At 45.7% G+C, this 18,662-nt stretch overlaps 1 protein-coding gene across 1 annotated transcript in view; it reads left to right on the top strand.

Annotated features, from left to right (window-relative positions):
- Positions 1 to 18,662, top strand: part of DNAH5 (dynein axonemal heavy chain 5) — a 4,235,244-nt gene that overhangs the window by 3,891,945 nt on the left and 324,637 nt on the right. Inside the window, exons 72-73 of the mRNA XM_069613779.1 lie at positions 16,849 to 17,068; positions 17,436 to 17,641. Of these exons, the coding sequence (XP_069469880.1) occupies positions 16,849 to 17,068; positions 17,436 to 17,641 (426 nt within the window). The remainder of the gene's footprint in view (positions 1 to 16,848; positions 17,069 to 17,435; positions 17,642 to 18,662) is intronic.

The following is an 18,662-nucleotide window of genomic DNA, read 5'->3' as shown; positions in this document are numbered from 1 at the left end:
CACATTCTCGTAACTAACATTCAACACAATCAAGTACACAAATCACCACCTGCCCGGGACTGCCACTTGCGAGCACATACGTTCCTTGCCACACTCTCAACCATCAAAGCGTATCTCCTCCCACTCCACCTGCCACATGGAGACAAGGGTCTGCCACACCCAGCACAACCGCATACTCACACAACCATCAGGAACCAACTAACAATCAATTGAACCATGAAATGTACATCCTATCACAACTACATCACGCCCAACTACATCACACTACATCACACCACCATTCATCTCAGAAACACCTGTCATTTGCGCCATCCAGTATTTATTCACATACACACCCTGCCATAGAAAACAGTGAAAAGTAGGAAAGGACAGAAAAGAAACTTACAAAACAAAGATCACATTAAAACAACGCAGCTGGGAAAGAACAGCGCGAGAAGAAAATAAACACCGCGACGGAGACTGATCAGATCTGAGTCCAAGTGCAAATTGATCTTTAAAAAAAAACTGGAATGCAGTGAAAACATGAAAGCATTCAAAGTTTAAAAACATGTATGGCCAAGGAAAATTAAACCGGTATCATATTATATCATGCATGCCATTTATCATATGCCCAAATACTTTCATGCCACATTTAACATCGGGCTCACTCTCATTCATTAAGGAGATCATTCAACATTTTCGCGATACTGTCACACCTCAATTGAAACATGGAGTCCACATTCAAAGCACAATCTGAATTTCAACATGGCATATATCATGTATTCCATGGCAGCAGAACGGATGCTGTGCCATTAAAATGTACACATGTGACAGTTAATCTCATGAATTAAATATTAATATATCAACATCATTGCCCTTTGGAGTACTCACAAAAATATCAACATATAAAATAACAATATATATAATCTAGATTTTGAAAACCTGAAAATCCTATAAAAATAGTTAAACACTACACAGGAAAAAAAAAATCTTTTTGTTGTTTGTTGGTTATTGTTATCATTAAGAAACTATATATTCTATGCATACAACCACACTTCCTCATACAGCAAATGCATTCAACAACTACATCACTCACACACCCAGTCACCCTTTAAAATATTAGCATATGCATCAATACACAGTAACATATATTACTGTGTCACATACCCTAAAATTGCTTTACTATTAAACATTTAAATAGATTGAAGTATATAAATTATACATGAAAACTCAGACGGAAACATTTCTGCGCCTAAAAGTAGAATGTCCATGAATTACACGAAGAAAAGAACACTGCAGCAACACGAAGCAAAACATAGCGATGTATGCAGTCATTTGCAGAAAACACGCTTGTAGTTCCCAAGTAGACATCACTAATATCATTTATCATCATTGGTTGCGACGGAACAGAACGATACCCAGCAATCTCCTTATGGTCCTGTAGATGGAAGAAGGACCCCCAGTCACATAGATGGTCCCGGACCGTGTGGCGTTTTTTATACATCACTTCATTCAATCTTTTACACCTGCACCGTGGTTACATCCCCACGGTGCATCTGAAGCAATTAATGGGTTACTTCCCCACTATCAGTCCCCACCCGGGTCAGGGGATGCACCCGCATTGTGGATAAAATATCCCGCCTATCATTGCAAGGACCTCGTTTGGCGCCAGGTGTACGGTCTCTTATACGATATTGTATTGGCAGAACCGCCCTTTCAAAAATGCTCATTAGCGTTAAAAGTACGCTTAGGGAATAAAGCATGTGCCGCTCGCATTTGATAAGAACTTACGGGCTATTTTCATCTGGGCTGCTCTGCCTGTGACTGGGGGTCCTTCTTCCATCTACAGGACCATCCCAAAAGGCATTTCCCATAAGAACATTACACCGAAAGAGGTGCACAGGGTTAAAAAGAGATTGACGAGTGGTGAGTCAATTGTACTCATTGTTTAATCATTATGAAAACATGTGGATGGTATACCTTGGATAAGGTTATCCATGATCCGGTGAGCATGTAAATAACTTATGTAATACAAGACACCTTATGTTTTTAGATCTAGCACCAAGGTTGGTGGCTTTTTCAAATAAGAAGTTTCAGAAACGTGTGACTATTGTTGGAAGCGAATGTGCGTTTGTACATACAACAGACAAACAGGTATGACTTTTATAGCACTGGATATGATGTCACACATCTGATGGTGGTGGGGTGTGGTGAAGACAGCCTCTTTTTAATGTCACTAGTTGACTGGCTTAACTCATTGGAAAATAAATGATTCCACGTTATATTTGAGAATAAACAAGAAATGCCCTACCTATATCCTGTTTATGAGAGAAGTCAAACTGACTTTCTCTCATTTTGTTCCACAGAACATGTCGCAACTTTACCCCTACGGGGTTTGCAGATTGGGTCTATGGAAGAAACAATGGGTCCTGAAGAATATGATACACGAAAGACATCATTGAAACCGGTCGACCAGACATATGGATGTCACCTCACTTAGAGTGACACAAGTGGACTGATGCTCTTTTAGAACAAAATTGTGTCAGAATCAATGCTATAGATTCTATGACCTTTCGTTTTAGATGTGTTACGCTCCCCTCGCACATTTACAAGAGTGGTGTGTGATGTGGTTTTTCTTAAAATGTTTTAAAATTGACGATTGGGCCAACTAGGCACACCTCACGGAGGGCAATTAAATTTTTCCCGACGTAGAGTCCCACGTGACCTGCCTATTTGACCCAAAGGTGCAGGCCGAAAATAATAATCTGTTATGGCCAAATTTTGTATGATAGTAAATTGAAAAAATTGACGAAAAAAAGCATTGTGTGTTTTGTGTCACTGGAAATTAACATAGGGTGAGTTTTGCTCCCTGTTGGTTCTAATGCGTAGCCGGTGCATCAGCGCTTGCTAGGGCTAGGAACATCATGCAGGGCTAGAATATTTTGCCCCCCGCAGGATAAGGTTTTAGGTTGCATTAACGGCATAACAAAGGAATTGGCTTAAGTAAAGCAATTGTTCCCCATTCTGTTTTGTGTGATACAAGTTTACTAGGTAACAGAAAGGACACATACCCGTTGTTAGAGGTAATGTGAATCATAGTGATATCCCTGTGTGGTAGATGATACAAGGAAAACCCATCGAGCAATTTGCGGGCAGCTTGAGTTACTAAGGGCTAGAAAGGGGAGAGGACCCTCCTTAGAGCTAAACAATATTACTACATAAAGGGGAATAGAGCAGGGAGGTTATTATTAGCACGACAACTAAGACAGAGGGGGCTGCCCAAACGATTCTTAGAATTGGAGAGGGGTAAGGAGAGAAGGTGGAAGATACAGAGTGAATCATAGCATGTTTTGAACAATGTTATGGTGCTTTGTATTCCTCAGATAGACCTCTGGATGAACTGCAGGATACATATTTGGCTGATGTAACTCTTCTGATACTGCTGAGAGAAGATAGGGAAGATTTAGAGAAGGATATCACAGAGGAGGAAGTTAGTGTGGCTATTGGTAAGCTCCCTTTGAATAAGGCTTTGGGTCTTGACGGCTTCACAGCAGTTTTCTATAAGAAATATCGGAAATCCCCCATCTAATGTGTCTATATAATTCCTTAGAAAAAACTGGTTATATTACACCCTCGATGGATCAGGCTAAGTTTGTGACATTGCCGAGACCTGACACAGTGCGAGTCATATCGCCCAATAGCGCTAATTAATATTGACGCTAAAATATACACCAAGATTTTAGCTTCTTGATTGGAGGATGGACTCCAAATCTGAATAAGTCCCGATCAGGTGGGTTTTATTAACCAATGCCAAATTTTCTATAATACTAGAAAAGTTTGTCGTCTAATAGAAAGGGTTGAGAGATGCAGAATTCCAGCTTCATCTTTGGAGGATTCAAGCTAATTATCAAATCCCTACCCTGTGTCTGTCTGTTAATGGATAGCTATGTGGCCTGATTCTTTTGGTGAGGGGGACCAAACAAGGGTGCCCGTTATCTCCCTTGCTTTATGCAATCTATCTGGGACCCCTTTTGCAGTGTATATGGGAAGCTTCGGGCATGAAAGTCATTCACTTTGTGCACATAAAACAATTGAATTTGCCAATGATATGTTGTTGGCGCTCTCTGACCCCGCAGAGTCTTTAAGGATGATAGCCAAGAGTTGGCTTTGTTTGGGGAAGTGTCATGTTTAAAAATCAATACACATAAATCAGAGATCTTAAATCTCACATTGTCGAGGGAACCGGTGGGGGAGATACAGGAGTGCACTGAATTTCGGCGGGCGGAAGGGAAAACCAAATATTTAGGGATCCACATTATGAAGTCTCTGACAACGCTATATGAGGCAAATTATCCCCTGCTTCTACACAATCTCAAAATAAACCTGCGACGCTGGAACCCTATACATGTATCGTGGTTGGGGCATATTGCCTCAATAAAGATGGTGAACCTCCCACGCTTCCTTTACTATTTTCAAGCCTTACCAGTTTCCATACTCAGGAATTTCTTTAAATCACTTAATCGCCTCCTATCAGCATTTATATGGCATAATAAAAGACTCAGGGTGGCTCTGCGCAATTTAATGGCCTCGAGGAATAGGGGAGGAATGGCTGTTCCTGATTTTAAATTGTACCACTGAGCGGTCCAATTGAGGGTGCTGAAACAATGGCTGTCGGGAGAGGATAGAAATCTCTGGGTCTCTATGAATAGAGCACTGGCGGGTGGTCCATTAGATGCTGTTTTATGGTTAGCTAAGGAGGACCGCCCTCCTAGTATGAAGCCATCACAGATCATTGCACTCGTGGGTGAGGTGTGAGATGAAGTCGTAAAACAGCTGCATATTTCGACAATTCCGGGTCCACTCACACCACTATTTGGATATTTGGAAATCCCCAGTTTACGCTCGGGGTGGAGGTGAGGGCCTTTGGAAAGTAGAAAGAGGCGAGATGTTTAATGCTCAAAGATTTGATTCATGATCAGGAAGTTAAAACCTTTGAGCAATGTAAACAATCGTTCGGCCTTACAGAAGGGGATAGGCTCTGTTACTACCAGCTACAACATTGGGCAGTACATCCCTCTAATTAACTGGTAGTGGGTAGACACTTTGCCGCATTTGAAAAATATATTACGTCTCACCTAGGGGACACACATCTTATCTCTGCATTTTATACATTAATATCTGAATGGGGTTCTGAGAGATGTGGTCTTATATGGGAAAGAGTGAGCATACTCTTGACCAACAAATATCGGTGTAAGATTGGGAGGTTTCATGGGACATTATTTCGAAGCATACCTGTGAAGCATGCGTGAAATGTAGTATAAAGTCCTCACTCAATGGCATTATACCCTGGAGAGGCTCAGAGCTATGTATACAGGGATATCCCTGGATTGTTGGCGAAGATGTAAAAGGCGGGGGATTAGCTCCACATTTCATGGTCTTGTCCAGCCCTGAAACTATTCTGGGGCCAAGTGTCCTCGACAGTGCAAGTAGTGGTAGGGATAGAGCCACCTGTGGGGAAATATCTCCCAATACCTGCTAAAAATGTTGGACTTATATGTTTTATTTTGCATGCTAAAGTTTCACAGCTCTGGGTTTGGGGGAAGGGTTGGCGAGGGTTTGGGGGGTGGGGTATTCTTTTTGTTAATGTTGTAAAATGTCAATACAAATAATTTTAAAAGATTGTCTATCCTAGGCATGGGGTAACTGTCGAATTGTGACACTTCATTGACCTTTCTGTACTCAATACAAAGCCTCAATGATTTGTCAGGTTTAGCGACCAACACAATAGGAGAAGGCCAAGGACTTTGTGAAGTCTGATATCAGCACTTAACATGGTTTCTAGCTCTTCTTGAATAATTATTTTCCTGCTCTCAGGGATTCGGTAAGGCTTTTGATGTACAACCTTCCCTGAAGAGGTAAGAATATAATGGTACATTCCCTTAACTCTCGCCGGTTCAGTTGCAAATTAGTCCTGGAATTGTTATAGGAGAGATACTAAATCTTGTTTTTGGTTTTTGTGCCAAATCTGGAGGGATTAACTTGTTGGTCTCATTCTCATCAGTTACTAAACTGGTTAATATCACTGAAGTATTTTGGATAGGGTTTTCTTTCCACTCTTTAAGGAGATTTATATGATAGATGTGAGTTTGAATCTTTCGATCGGGTTGTGAGATTCTATGGTTGGAAGGACTTGTTTGTTCTATAATCTCATAAGGGCCAGGCCACCTGAAGAGAATTTTGTTCTCGGAGGAGGGAAGTAAAACCAATACCTTTTCGCCCACAGAAAAATATGTTATCACTGCTTTCTTATCATAGTATTCTTTCTGGTGTTCTTGGGTTCGGGCCATATTAGTCTGAACTATATTTCAAACTGCTTCCATAAGTTTGGGATAAGGATAGGGTAACTCTCTCTCTCTCCCTCTTCCCAGGTTTCCCGTAACATGTCTAACACATACCTTGGTTCTCTTCCATTTAAGAGTTTTAATGGGGAGACTCCAGTAGAAGACTGAGGTGTTTTCCTAATGCCAAATAGGGCCCATGGTATCATAATGTCCCAATTCTTCCCATCTGCTTCCACTGATTTTTTTAAAGATGTGTTTTAAAGTTTGATTAAATCGTTCCACCAATCCATCAGTTTGGGGATGGTAAATGGAGTTACGCAAAGTTTGAATCTAAAGGATCTCTTTAACTTCTGCAAAACGTTTACTCATTAGGAAAGAATATCCTGATAATGACAGACTACACAGTGGCTATGCATTACCTCAACAAGAGAGGAGTTGAGGAGTCACTACCTCTGTGCATGGAGGCAATGCAGCTCTGAGGCAATGCAGCTCTGAGTCTAGGCACTTCAAGAGGAAATCTCTGTGTTGCCTGTTCTCCTATCTAGAGAATAGAACACAATGGCAAATGCTCTGAGCAGGCAGAGCACAGTCTCCCACGAGTGGGAGTTAGCTGAGGAAATCCTTTTAGAGATCTTCGCCCTTTGGGGAACCCCTCAAGTGAATCTGCTCGCACCCAGTATCAACAGGAAATGCAGCCTGTTCTGCTTCAGGGAATTTCCTCAGAGAGGAGCTCTGGGGCACACGTTCGTGATGGAATGGGATTTTCCACTCCTGTATGTGTTCCCCCCAGTCCCTGTCATTCCTCACATCATCAGGAGGTTGAGGAAGTTTGGGAAGTCCATGACCCAGATTGCTCATGTCCACCTGCCCTCCATTCCATCTTCCTCAGAGAAAGGATCTACTCTCAAAAGAGGAAGGCCATCTTCTCCCTCCAGAAATCAAAATTCTGAACCTTCATGCCTGGTTTCTGAGAAGTGGAAATACAGACATTGGGATCTTCCGGAAGACGTGATGGAGGTGTTGCTTTCAGCCAGAAGGCCAGCAATTTCAAAAGCTCCATACTACTGCCGTTGGACCAAATTGTGCAGTTGGTGCTGGGCTAAGTATGTTGACCCTTTCACTTGTGACACTCCCTCTGTGTTATCTTTCTTGTTACATCTGGCCCATCAGGGGCTACAAGTGTCTACTGCAAAAGATTATCTGGCCGCGTTATCCATTTTCAAGTGTTCGCCTGAACAAGCCTCTTATTTTAAGGATGTTAATTGTTATTCAGTTCCTAGAGGGACTGACAAAAATCTTTCCACCAGTACCTTTCATAGTCCCGGCTTGGTATTTTAATTTAGCACTACATTTTTTGATGAGAGCTCCATTTGAGCCTCTTCATTCATGTCCGCTTAGGATGTTGACTTTAAAGAGTATTATCTCATAGTGATCACTTCTGCTGAGAGAGTAAGTGTGCTTCAGACTTTGTCATGAAAGCCACCATTTACTACTTTTTATAAGGAAAAGGTTGTTTTGAGGGCTCACCCCTCATTTCTTCCTAAGGTGGTTTCAGAGTTTCACCTGACACAAGGAATAGTTCTGCCTGCCTTTTATCCGCCTCCTCATCCTTCCAAGAATGACGAGAGACGGCATTGACTAGATCCCAAGAGAGCGTTAAGCTTTTATATTAACAGACTGGCTAAAGTCAGACAAGATTATCAACTTTTTGTTGGTTATTCTGATCATACATTGGGACAGGCTGTTAACAAACAGACCTTATCCAGATGGAACATTTTATGTACCTCTGAGTGTTACACTAACAAAGATGTTCCCCCTTCTTTCAATACCTTTTCCCCATCCTACTATGTAGGACATTCAGGACCACTGCCCCTGCCCTTTTCCAACACAAACAGTTTCGCACGAAACACCAGAGAACGGACTACCACCAGAGTAGTCTACCTGACATGTCCCAATACAAGGGTCAGGCAAAGTCAGGTAATTGATCAGAATCACACACACTTTATACCCCTTTCGATTCCCCACAGGGATAAAAGGTGAAGCAAGAGAGAACAGTACGAGGACGGCAGACAGCACGACGAGACAGCTAACCAGGCACAGCAGTTCAAGAGAAGGAGAAAGACGGCAGGAATCGAAAGGGTGGCGAGGAGAGAAGCGACCTTTGCCCTTTTCATCCCAGGCCTGCCGAACCTTTGTGTAAGAGAGCAAAAGACTGCGAACAATAGCTCAAGTGTCTCGCACCAGATGTCAATGATACACGGGGCAAGCCTACGCCGATAAGCAGGAGAGAGGAAAATTCCTTCTGCCAATGGTACCGGCCTTTACTCCAGAATGAAGGAAATCCCAGCGGTTCATCACAGCCGGTGAGTCGAAGGGAAAGCCAATAAAAACCGAGCTGTGCTTAATGAAAGTCGCAAAGTTGCCATTTTTAAGAAAGTTCAAATAACTTTAAATTGTGAAAGGGAAAACCAGCTGCAGAGGGTAACAGTACCACATGGGTGCTACCTCGAGAGACTCTGGTGACTCCTGTGTTGAAAAGAACTACATATCCCAGAAGGCAGTAGGAGAGCCACCCAGATAGGTCAAAATGGTCATACAGGCGGTCAAGCAAAATCCACGTACAGTTGAAAGCCTTTGATCTAAGAACTATAGAGAAAAGGGAAGTGAATCCCACATCGAGAGAAAGCAAGGAAGTGAATCCCGCATTGAGAGAAAGCAAGGGGAGTGAATCCTGATTGTGTTTGGGGTCTGCACCCAGAAGAGGAGGACCCAGGGGTGAAGTTGTCACCCAAAAGCTATACGTGAAACAGAACTTCGTGTTTACGGTCAGCGCCCAGAAGAGGGGGGACCCTGGGGTTAAACCATCACCCAAAGCATCTGTAGAACAGAACTGTATGTTTGTTTGTTGGAACTATCAGGCCCTCAAGGGCACTTTTTATTGCAAAGAGACTTTATCCTTCTGAGAACTTGATAGCTGGAGCAGAACTGTCAGCTCGTGCTGGTGAAAGCTCGAGAGTATGCTGTGCTCAGGAGACCCACCTTGTCCCGTACTGAAAACGTGGGGAAGGGAGACCCCTAGCAATCATACCCTGACTTATTATTTACACTTCTTTCTTTATTGAAAACCCTATCCCGCACTTTAGCGTGAGGAACTGGCAATAGATTTTGTTATTATAGGCCTTAGGCTTTTTTCCACCCTGCATTATATGCCAAGAAACACCCTTGAACTGTGATGACTTGTGACTGTCTTTACTGTTGTGATCATGAGTTCCTTACAGGGGGTCACCCCAAACCCCCTATTCCCCTATGATTTTAAGCCCCCTCAGCCTTGTCTCCACCCGTTTTAACTCCTTCCCCTCCCCCTATATATAAAAAACTAAAAGATTTGGTGTTTTTTTGTTATTATGGTCAAAAATACCACTCTGAGGGGGCGCTGTTGAGCAGCCGACAAAATGGCTGCCTAGCTTTCCAGCTCCGTGTGCTGCCGCTTCATATCTGCTTCCAACTGCGGTTTAACATCTTGCCCCATCTTCAAACCCGGCTCCTGCCTTCCAGACACTTGGAGCTACCTGTCTGTGAAATTCTGCCCCGAACCGGACCTACTGAGCCTGGGTTTGACCGACGGCGCTGCCCCCCGTACTGGGCCGACTGGGCCGCCGCGCTGCTGCCGAGCGGGGAACGAGGTGGCGCCGGTCGGGGCTCGCCGCTGCCTGCGGCCCTGAGGCTCGCATGATCCTACTACCCGCCTCCCTCGCTCGGTCGCTGGCCTACCGTCACCTGGGGGCTGGGGCTGATCTGGAGCGCGGGGGCCGCCTTCACTGCCCTGATACGCGTGGGTGGATCCCGCATCGGACTTCACCGCCTGGCTGCTGGTATCTTCCGTGGCTGTCCGCCGCTTTGCGCTCTCGTGGCGCCGTTGGCTGGCTCCCTCCCTCCCGCGGCCCCTGTGTCTTCGCAGGACCCCCGAGGACATCTCCCCCGCAGGGCCTGCGGCCGGGGAACTTCACGGTGCACTGCTGTGCCGCCAGACGCGTGTGACACCCCTGCGGGTGACGTGTGGAATTGCGGGGGACCCTGTCATCTGGATCGATCGAAGGCTTGAGGTGAGGAGCCGGGGTGGCTGCCGCGTGCGGGCGTCCCTGTAATCCCTCCGCTCCACCTGCGGCCCTCGCGCTCTCACCTGTGCTATACGCCCCTGGGACCTCGCGACGCCGGCCCGTTCTCCTGTGACCTATTGAGGCACACTGCATGGGCATCTCCCCTGACACTGCCTCCCCTGATAATACGCTCCGGATGACTCTGTGAGTTACTGCTACACCATCTAGAAGAGAGTGGTTTCCTCCATTTGACCTTTACTCTGCATAGCCCCAGGTCATATATAGTGCCTAAGTACTCATACCACATAATGTCCAACAGATCCAGGAATACCAGCAAGACTGGGGCTATGGATAAATTTGCAAAAGCCACCCCGAGATCTGAATCGGCCCATTCTTCATGCGACCAGACCGACACGCCTCTCCCTGCGGAGGGGCCTCAGGCGGACCTGACGGTCATGATGGAAACTATGGCAAGAAACTTCGCTGCATTTCATGAAAAGCTGGATGACATCAATGCAAATGTGGCATCTCTTAGGGCCAAGTTGGATCAACAGGGGACGCGAATCACTGAGGCTGAAAATAGAATTGGTGCCAGCGAGGACACTATAGCCACATTGCAGAGTACAGTGGCCACCCTTGTCACGGACATGAAGTCAGTAAAGGCTAAGTGTGATGACCTCGAATCCAGATCAAGGAGGAATAATATACGCATTATTGGGGTCCCGAAAAACACGCTGAAGGGCCGACTCGAACTGGCTGTCGAGAACCTCTTGAAGGATCTATTGGGCAACCCGGATATGTCCCCCTTCTTCACGATCGAAAGGGCTCACAGGGCACAGGCCCCACGTCCCAGGCCTGGGGACTTTCCAAGACCCATTATTGCAAAAATCCTGAGTTTTAAAGATCGCGACCAGATCCTCCGCCTCGCACGTGAGAAGGGTGAGCTCAGAATGGACTCGCAGGTGATCCGAATTTTCCCTGACTTCTCGACTGGAGTCCAGCAGGAACGTCGCCAATTCCTTGGAGTTAAGAAACTGCTCAGGGAGAGAAGCATTCCTTATGCCATCCTATTCCCTGCACGTCTGAAGTTCACATTCAACAACAAACTTTACTTCTTCACGGTGCCTTCGGAGGCGGTGAAATTCATAGAGGCACACATTCCCCCTCATCCACCCGCTGAGGATATGATGCAGAATGACTGAACTCCATCCGAGGTTTGCTCCCTCTGATCGTCCTATGGCCAGGCATCCTGATGGCTACACAAGTATCTGGTTGTTCTATTTACATTTCCTATGTAGCCCTGGCTGTACTCACAGCACCTAATCTCTCAGAGACGCACTGTCAAATTACCATAATGTTGAACTACTCATCTTGACCATGTTGACTTCCTATTGTTGTTAAGTGTAACGTTCCTCTGATCCACACTCAGGCCCGGCACGGCCACTGATAGATGCAGCGACATGCATTTTTATACCGCAAACACTGCTTGTTTTCTAACGGATCCCACGGGCTCCAAGCGTGCTAGCGCATGGCAATAGCGCACCCCATTGCGATTGCACTGTTCTTTATACTTATGTAATGGGTTAGCCCCTGTTGGGCTCCTGCATCAGCTGTATCAGGTTGGGGTCGATCAGGCTGTGCACAGGTAGGGGGGGTTGGCGTTTGCACTACTAAATTTGGGTTAGTGGTGAGGGTGGTGGGTGGGAACGGGGTGTTATCTAAAAAAGGCACACGAGGTTGCATGGTGCGAGCATTAAAGGTCCATGAATGCATGTTCGACTTCAAACGTTGGGGCACACACCACTGTTGGGTCCGGGATGTCCACTAAAAATGTGTGCGGTATGATAGGATATTTACTACTGCAATGTCTACCGTCATAATGTCCTGGAATATCCGTGGGCTAAGCAATCACACCAAGGCCCGTAAAATCATAGTTTATGCTAACAGACACAGCTGCAAGTTACTGCTCCTACAGGAGACGCACTCCAATGGCCCCATACCAAGAACTATGGCCCCTGCATGGGGACCGGCGAGATTCTTCACCTCCTTTTCCACTCAATCCAGGGGTGTTCTAACGATGATCCACAAATCCATTAAGTTTACACTGCACAAAAGCTACACCGACCCCGAGGGAAGTTATGTATTACTGCACTGCACTCTGGCTAACAAAGAATATCTACTTGTCAATACCTACTGCCCCAATGTGGATTCCCCCGAATTTTTTGACAATATCACCACCATATCGCTGGGATATATGGGCATACCGATCCTGTGGGGTGGGGATTTCAATCTTATCCTTGACACGGTCCTGGACAGAACTGGAACTGCTCCTCGTTCATTGTCCGGTGCTGCACGCAGGCTGCAAGCCCACATTATGACACTTGACATCTGTGACGCTTGGAGAAAGCTACACCCCTAACGGAGAGATTACACCTACTACTCATCAGTGCACGATAGCTCCTCTAGGATAGACCTATTTCTTGTATCAAAAGGAGTCATAGGTGGGGTGGTGGAAGCCCAGATTCTACCTCGCACACTGTCTGATCATGCCCCGATTACACTCTCGGCGAGGCTGGGGATACCTGTCCCGACGTTTACCACCTGGCGTTTCAAATCCGAGGCCCTTAGGGATGTTGTATTTAGGGCTGAAATACTTGCTGACATTCTGTCTTTCTTTGAACACAACACTCTTCCGGACACCTCGGCTGCAGTCAGGTGGGACGCCTTCAAAGTGTATATTAGGGGTATGTCAATCTCCCGGGAGGCTGGGGTGTTGAAATCAATCATAGCCGCATTGGGTCGATCTGAAACCAAATTGAAGCAATTGGAGCTACAATGTGCCACTAGGGCGGACCCCGCCATACTTGCTCAGATCTCCGATGAACTCCAGGCATACAACAAGCTCGCCGTCAGTGAAACACAATACTTTACCCGCCCGCAAGCAGCCAGGAAATATGGTGAGGGAGACAGGCCTGGGAAAACATTAGCAACGCTATTAAAATGCGAATCTGGCCGGATGCAGATCACCTCTATTAAAGATAAACATGGCAACGCACAATGGGCTGACCAACAAATCCTAGACACGTTCGCTGAGATCTACAGGTCCCTCTACTCTCAACCCACTGAACACACAGAACAACATATGCGTGAACTCCTTGACCAGATCCCCACCACAGAGATCTCCTCTGCTACTCGTGACGAATTGGACTCCCCAATTACACTAGATGAAATTGTAACAGCCATTTCTGACTTGCCCAAAGGCAAGGCCCCGGGTCCTGACAGCCTAACCGCCGATTTCTACAAAGAGCACGTCGCCATAATCGCCCCCAGGCTGCTTGAGGTCTGGGACGAATCGCTCCGTGCCTCTATCCTCCCCCTCTCCATGCGCGAAGCAGCCATTACAGTGCTGCTCAAGCCTGGTAAACCTGACGATGAATGTGGGTCCTATAGACCCCTCTCCCTTATGAATCTCGATACAAAGATTTTTGCAAAAATTATAGCTAACCGATTCCTGCCCATTATGACGTATTTAGTCCATGAAGACCAGGCCGGCTTTGTACCCGGAAGGTCTACCTCCCACAATATCAGAAGACTGTTTAACGTGATGTCCCGCATTGATCAAGATGTACAAGCTGTGGCGGTCACGCTTGATTCCCAGAAGGCCTTTGATATGGTCTCCTGGAAATACACATGGCTAGTGCTGGAGACCATGGGCATAGGCCCAAACATGATTAGGTTCATCAAATTGCTGTACACTTCTCCTGTGGCGCGGGTTAGAACCAATACACTGACATCTGACCTTTTCACACTCTTCAGGGGCACCCGACAGGGTTGCCCCTTCTCTCCTATTCTGTTTGCCCTAGCAATAGAGCCGATGGCAGACTATGTCCGTGCTCATCACGCCCGCAAGGGAATAAGACTGAAAGACAGTCCCGAAATTATATCTCTATATGCGGATGATGTTTTACTATACATCAGAGACCCTGCAACACACCTTGACCCCATACTAAGGGACATCACCCGCATTGGCACCCACTCCGGTTTCACTATTAACTATTCCAAATCAGAGATCTTCCCGCTCACTAATTCCACCCGGCAACCCACCACTGAATACCCCCTCTGCTGGTCACCGAATGGTGTTAGATATCTGGGAGTGCAAATATCGTTAGACAAATCCACCCTTATCGCTGATAACTATTCCGCGATATCACAAATAGCTGAGACTAAACTCCTACGGTGGCGTGCCCTCCCACTATCCACTGCTGGACGGCTCCCCCTCATTAAAATGATCCTACTCCCCAAACTTCTATACACGTTTAGCAACGTACCCGTATGGCCCGGGAGGCAATATTTTACTAGACTACACACACTATGTGCACAGTTCCTCTGGCACTCTGGCGCAGTACGCAAAAAGTGGACGGACATGGCACTCCCATATAGACAAGGGGGACTCACGGCTCCAGATCTGTCACTTTATTGGTCCGCGGCCCAGGCCCAACATGCCACTCACTGGTACCCTGGCACTCCGGTGCGTCCCCATATCAAACTGGAACGACTGGCAGCTGCTAGTGTCAACCTAATGTCCCTCATACTACATCGGAGCTACACACCTGACTCTCCCATTGACCCAATCAGCACGACCCTTCAAGCCTGGGCTCGCTTGCTATTTCAGACACCTGAAGCCTCTCCGTACTACAAGTGGCTTCCTGTGTGGACCTTTCCCGGCTTAGAACCCACTCATGATGCGGCACTGGCCCGACACTGGGGGATGCTGGGATACCAAGCACCGACGGACTTCTACCCCGAGGGCAGGTTCATCGACCCCCAAACTTGGAAACCGGGGCACACCGGGTCCGCCTTGGAGACCCTCCAATACTACAGACTGCGAGCTGCGTTTCGCACCAAATGGCCCACATTCCCCAATGAGCCCCCAGACAACTCAGCCATTGCATATATTGCCAATTCTGGAGGTGCCCATGGAGTAGTCTCATCACTTTACAAGATCCTACAGGAGGCTACCCCTACTCCCACTCTCAAGGCACGTGATGAATGGGCTGGCGAACTAGATCTAGAAATATCAGATAGGGTTTGGAGGGATATGTGCCTACACACTCAGAAAGTCTCTCTCAATTTCCGTCTTCGTGTCATGCAGTACAAACTTCTAAATAGACTTTACTACACTCCACACAGGACTTCGAGGTTCACCCGTGCTACGGCGCACCCCTGCCCCCGCTGCGGGGCGACGGCAGCTGACCATTTACACATGTTCTGGTCTTGTGACAAATTGCTGGGGTTCTGGGAAAGCATCCTAGAAACGCTCACGGCTATCACTGACACAGTGATTGACCCTGATCCTTTAGCCGTCCTCTTTGGAGCCTGGAAAACCGATGACACCAGACGTTTGGCTAAGTTTCTTAATATTGGGTGCATGATAGCCAAAAAATGCATACTTCAGAACTGGAAAAGTCCCCTCCTCCCGGCGCACCACAAATGGCTACATATGCTTACTTGGTCACGGAACTGTGAGGAGGAATATATATCCATGCTCCCCGTCACTTCTCGACCCAAGAACATCTGGGTGGAATTCAATTCGTACCTTAACAGTCGTAGTGAAGACACACCCGGCTCTGGCTCGTCCCCACCCCTTCAGTGTCCACTACTACAACATAAACTCGTATTCATATGTATCTTGTATGATCATTGTCTGACATTACTGTGATTATGTACAACAGCTTATGCACTGCTCCACATATTGTTTCTTACTTCTGCTTGTTGCCTTGATGTATGTACCATGTAACCTTTGCCGCCAAAAATAAAAGTTTTTTTTAAAAAAATACCACTCTGAAAATGATTTCGTCAAAATCACTGGATACCGTTCTTTCTGATGGATTGTTCTCCCACAGATTCCTCATCTCTCTCCCAACCTGCCCCTCTATCTTTGGGTGAATTTCCATTGATTACATCTTCCTCTCTTTCAACATCTGGGTGCTTGTTTGGCCTTCAAGACGGCTGTGCAATAAGAGGTGAAAAACTTGAACTGAGGCATGGGGCGCGCTGCATGCTATTTGTACGTGTCAACATCACGGCTGAGTGCTGGATGCAAACCGCCGAGCGGCCTGGAGTCAACGACGCACAACGCCCTATGCTGCCGAAAAGTTTCCGATGCTGCAAGCAGGATATCGGATATATCAAAGATGAGGTATCTGTGGCAGGGACATCCATCAGAAAGAACATTACCTATCCACTTGTATATTGTTGCACAGCTAAGTATTTTATTTTGAAAATTCTGCTTACCTGTTTTTTTTAAATGTGTAAACATTCTCAAAGCAATTTATAAGCAAAAAAGAATTGTGAAATGAATGGAATTATGATTTCTTTGTGTTTCCATTTAACCCAGACTTAATTTGATGTGCTTTACTTTATTTATAAAGGGAGGATGGGCCCTTTTACAAAATTGCCACCTGGGTCTTAACTTCATGGATGAGCTTATGGACACAATTGTTGAAACAGAGACTGTTCATGAGATGTTTCGGCTGTGGATGACTACAGAGGTTCACAAACAGTTTCCCATCACCCTTCTTCAGATGTCCATTAAATTCACAAATGAACCCCCACAGGGGCTCAAGGCTGGCCTAAAAAGAACTTATTGTGGTATGTACCATCTAAAATACATTGTGTTTGTGAACAAATGCCATACTGTTCGCTTGTGTTCACCCATTTGCACTAATAACACATTTGACTTTTTTTTCATAGCTTTTGGTCATTTTGTGTTAATGTTATAATGCAAACTACTATTTGCCCATTGCACCCGCATCACTGTTATAATTATAAAAATGACTTCCATTTCACAATCAATATGAACATGTTTGGGCAATTGAGTACAAAGCTTGGAGTATACTATTCTATTTAACAACATATGCTATTGGGACAGTAGCTTAGTAAAAATGAATACCAGTACTATAGAACACAACACCTAAATAAGTTGTTTATTCATAATTCTTTTGTTTGGTTCAAACAGGTGTAAGCCAGGATCTGCTGGATGTCAGCAATATGACTCAGTGGAAACCAATGCTATATGCAGTAGGTTTTTTGCATTCTACTGTCCAAGAGCGACGCAAGTTTGGCCCCCTGGGATGGAATATACCATATGAGTTTAACCAAGCTGACTTCAATGCAACTGTGCAATTTGTTCAGAACCATTTAGATGACATGGACATAAAAAAGGTCAGTAACTATTTTCCACAAAAATTGCAAACCATGTTACTGACATAATATTCTTTAGTGCATGTCTATGTTTGTATCCTTCTGTCTTTCCGTCTATTCATGTGTGGTATAGTCTAAATTGTATAACAAAAGGAGTCAAACAATATTAGTTTACCCCACATTAGCTTAAGCGGTATGAAGTCACAGTTAGTAAATTGACAAATCTATCCTCTAGGCCCGAAGGTCATGATGTTTTCACAGCATCGTTAACCGCTAGTCTCCCCTCTGACTTACATCCAATACCAATGGCCCTCCAGAAGTAGACAACCCCGGGATGCAGGGAGAGGCGACAAGATCAAGCCAGATCCAGGAAGTACAGGGATCTCCATACACTCTGCCTAGTCCAGGAAAGATGACAGCCACACCTGCAGAGATCCCCCATTGCTGTTCAGGGTATCACACACTTAGTGAACAGGAGAATCCGGGCAAAGGGGTCAGCCGTCAGCTCTGGGAGGGGAATCAGCGTCAGAGAAGGTCTGTCCCTAATCCCAGAAATATCCTTGCCAACTAGTATCATTGATTTGTAGACGCCAGTTGGCCTCCCCAGGGTTTCTGTATCTGCTGGCAGATTTGAAAGCTCTGCAGTATACAGATCAGTTTGGCCAGCATTCGAAAGAATGTTGTGCCCCATTAAGGCCAGGGCATGGTTCATGGGGCAGATTTCGATCCCCAAAGGAATTGGAGGCATTCAAAGAGCCATCTTCCTCAATGCCTCACTAGGTCACACCCCTGGATATACTTCCTTACTGTGGCATGGCATTTTGTACTTTGCATCAAGCGTAAAGCAAACAGACTGGTCTACATTAGTACATCCAGTCTGGATATACTTTTTAATTGTCGCATGGTATTTTTAGTGGGCATAAAGAGTAATGCAAACATGACAATTGTTCTTACATGGCTAGACTGGCCTTCATTGGTGTAGCCAGTCGGTCATGTTTTCTTACTGTGCATTGCATTTTGTACTGGCAAAGTTCTTATATGT

The sequence above is a fragment of the Ambystoma mexicanum genome, chromosome 5p (genome assembly GCF_040938575.1).
Source record: "Ambystoma mexicanum isolate Mex_15411 chromosome 5p, UKY_AmexF1_1, whole genome shotgun sequence".
Classification (NCBI taxonomy): domain Eukaryota; kingdom Metazoa; phylum Chordata; class Amphibia; order Caudata; family Ambystomatidae; genus Ambystoma; species Ambystoma mexicanum.
Note: the sequence above shows the minus strand (reverse complement) of the source record. Positions and strands in the feature narration are given on the sequence as shown.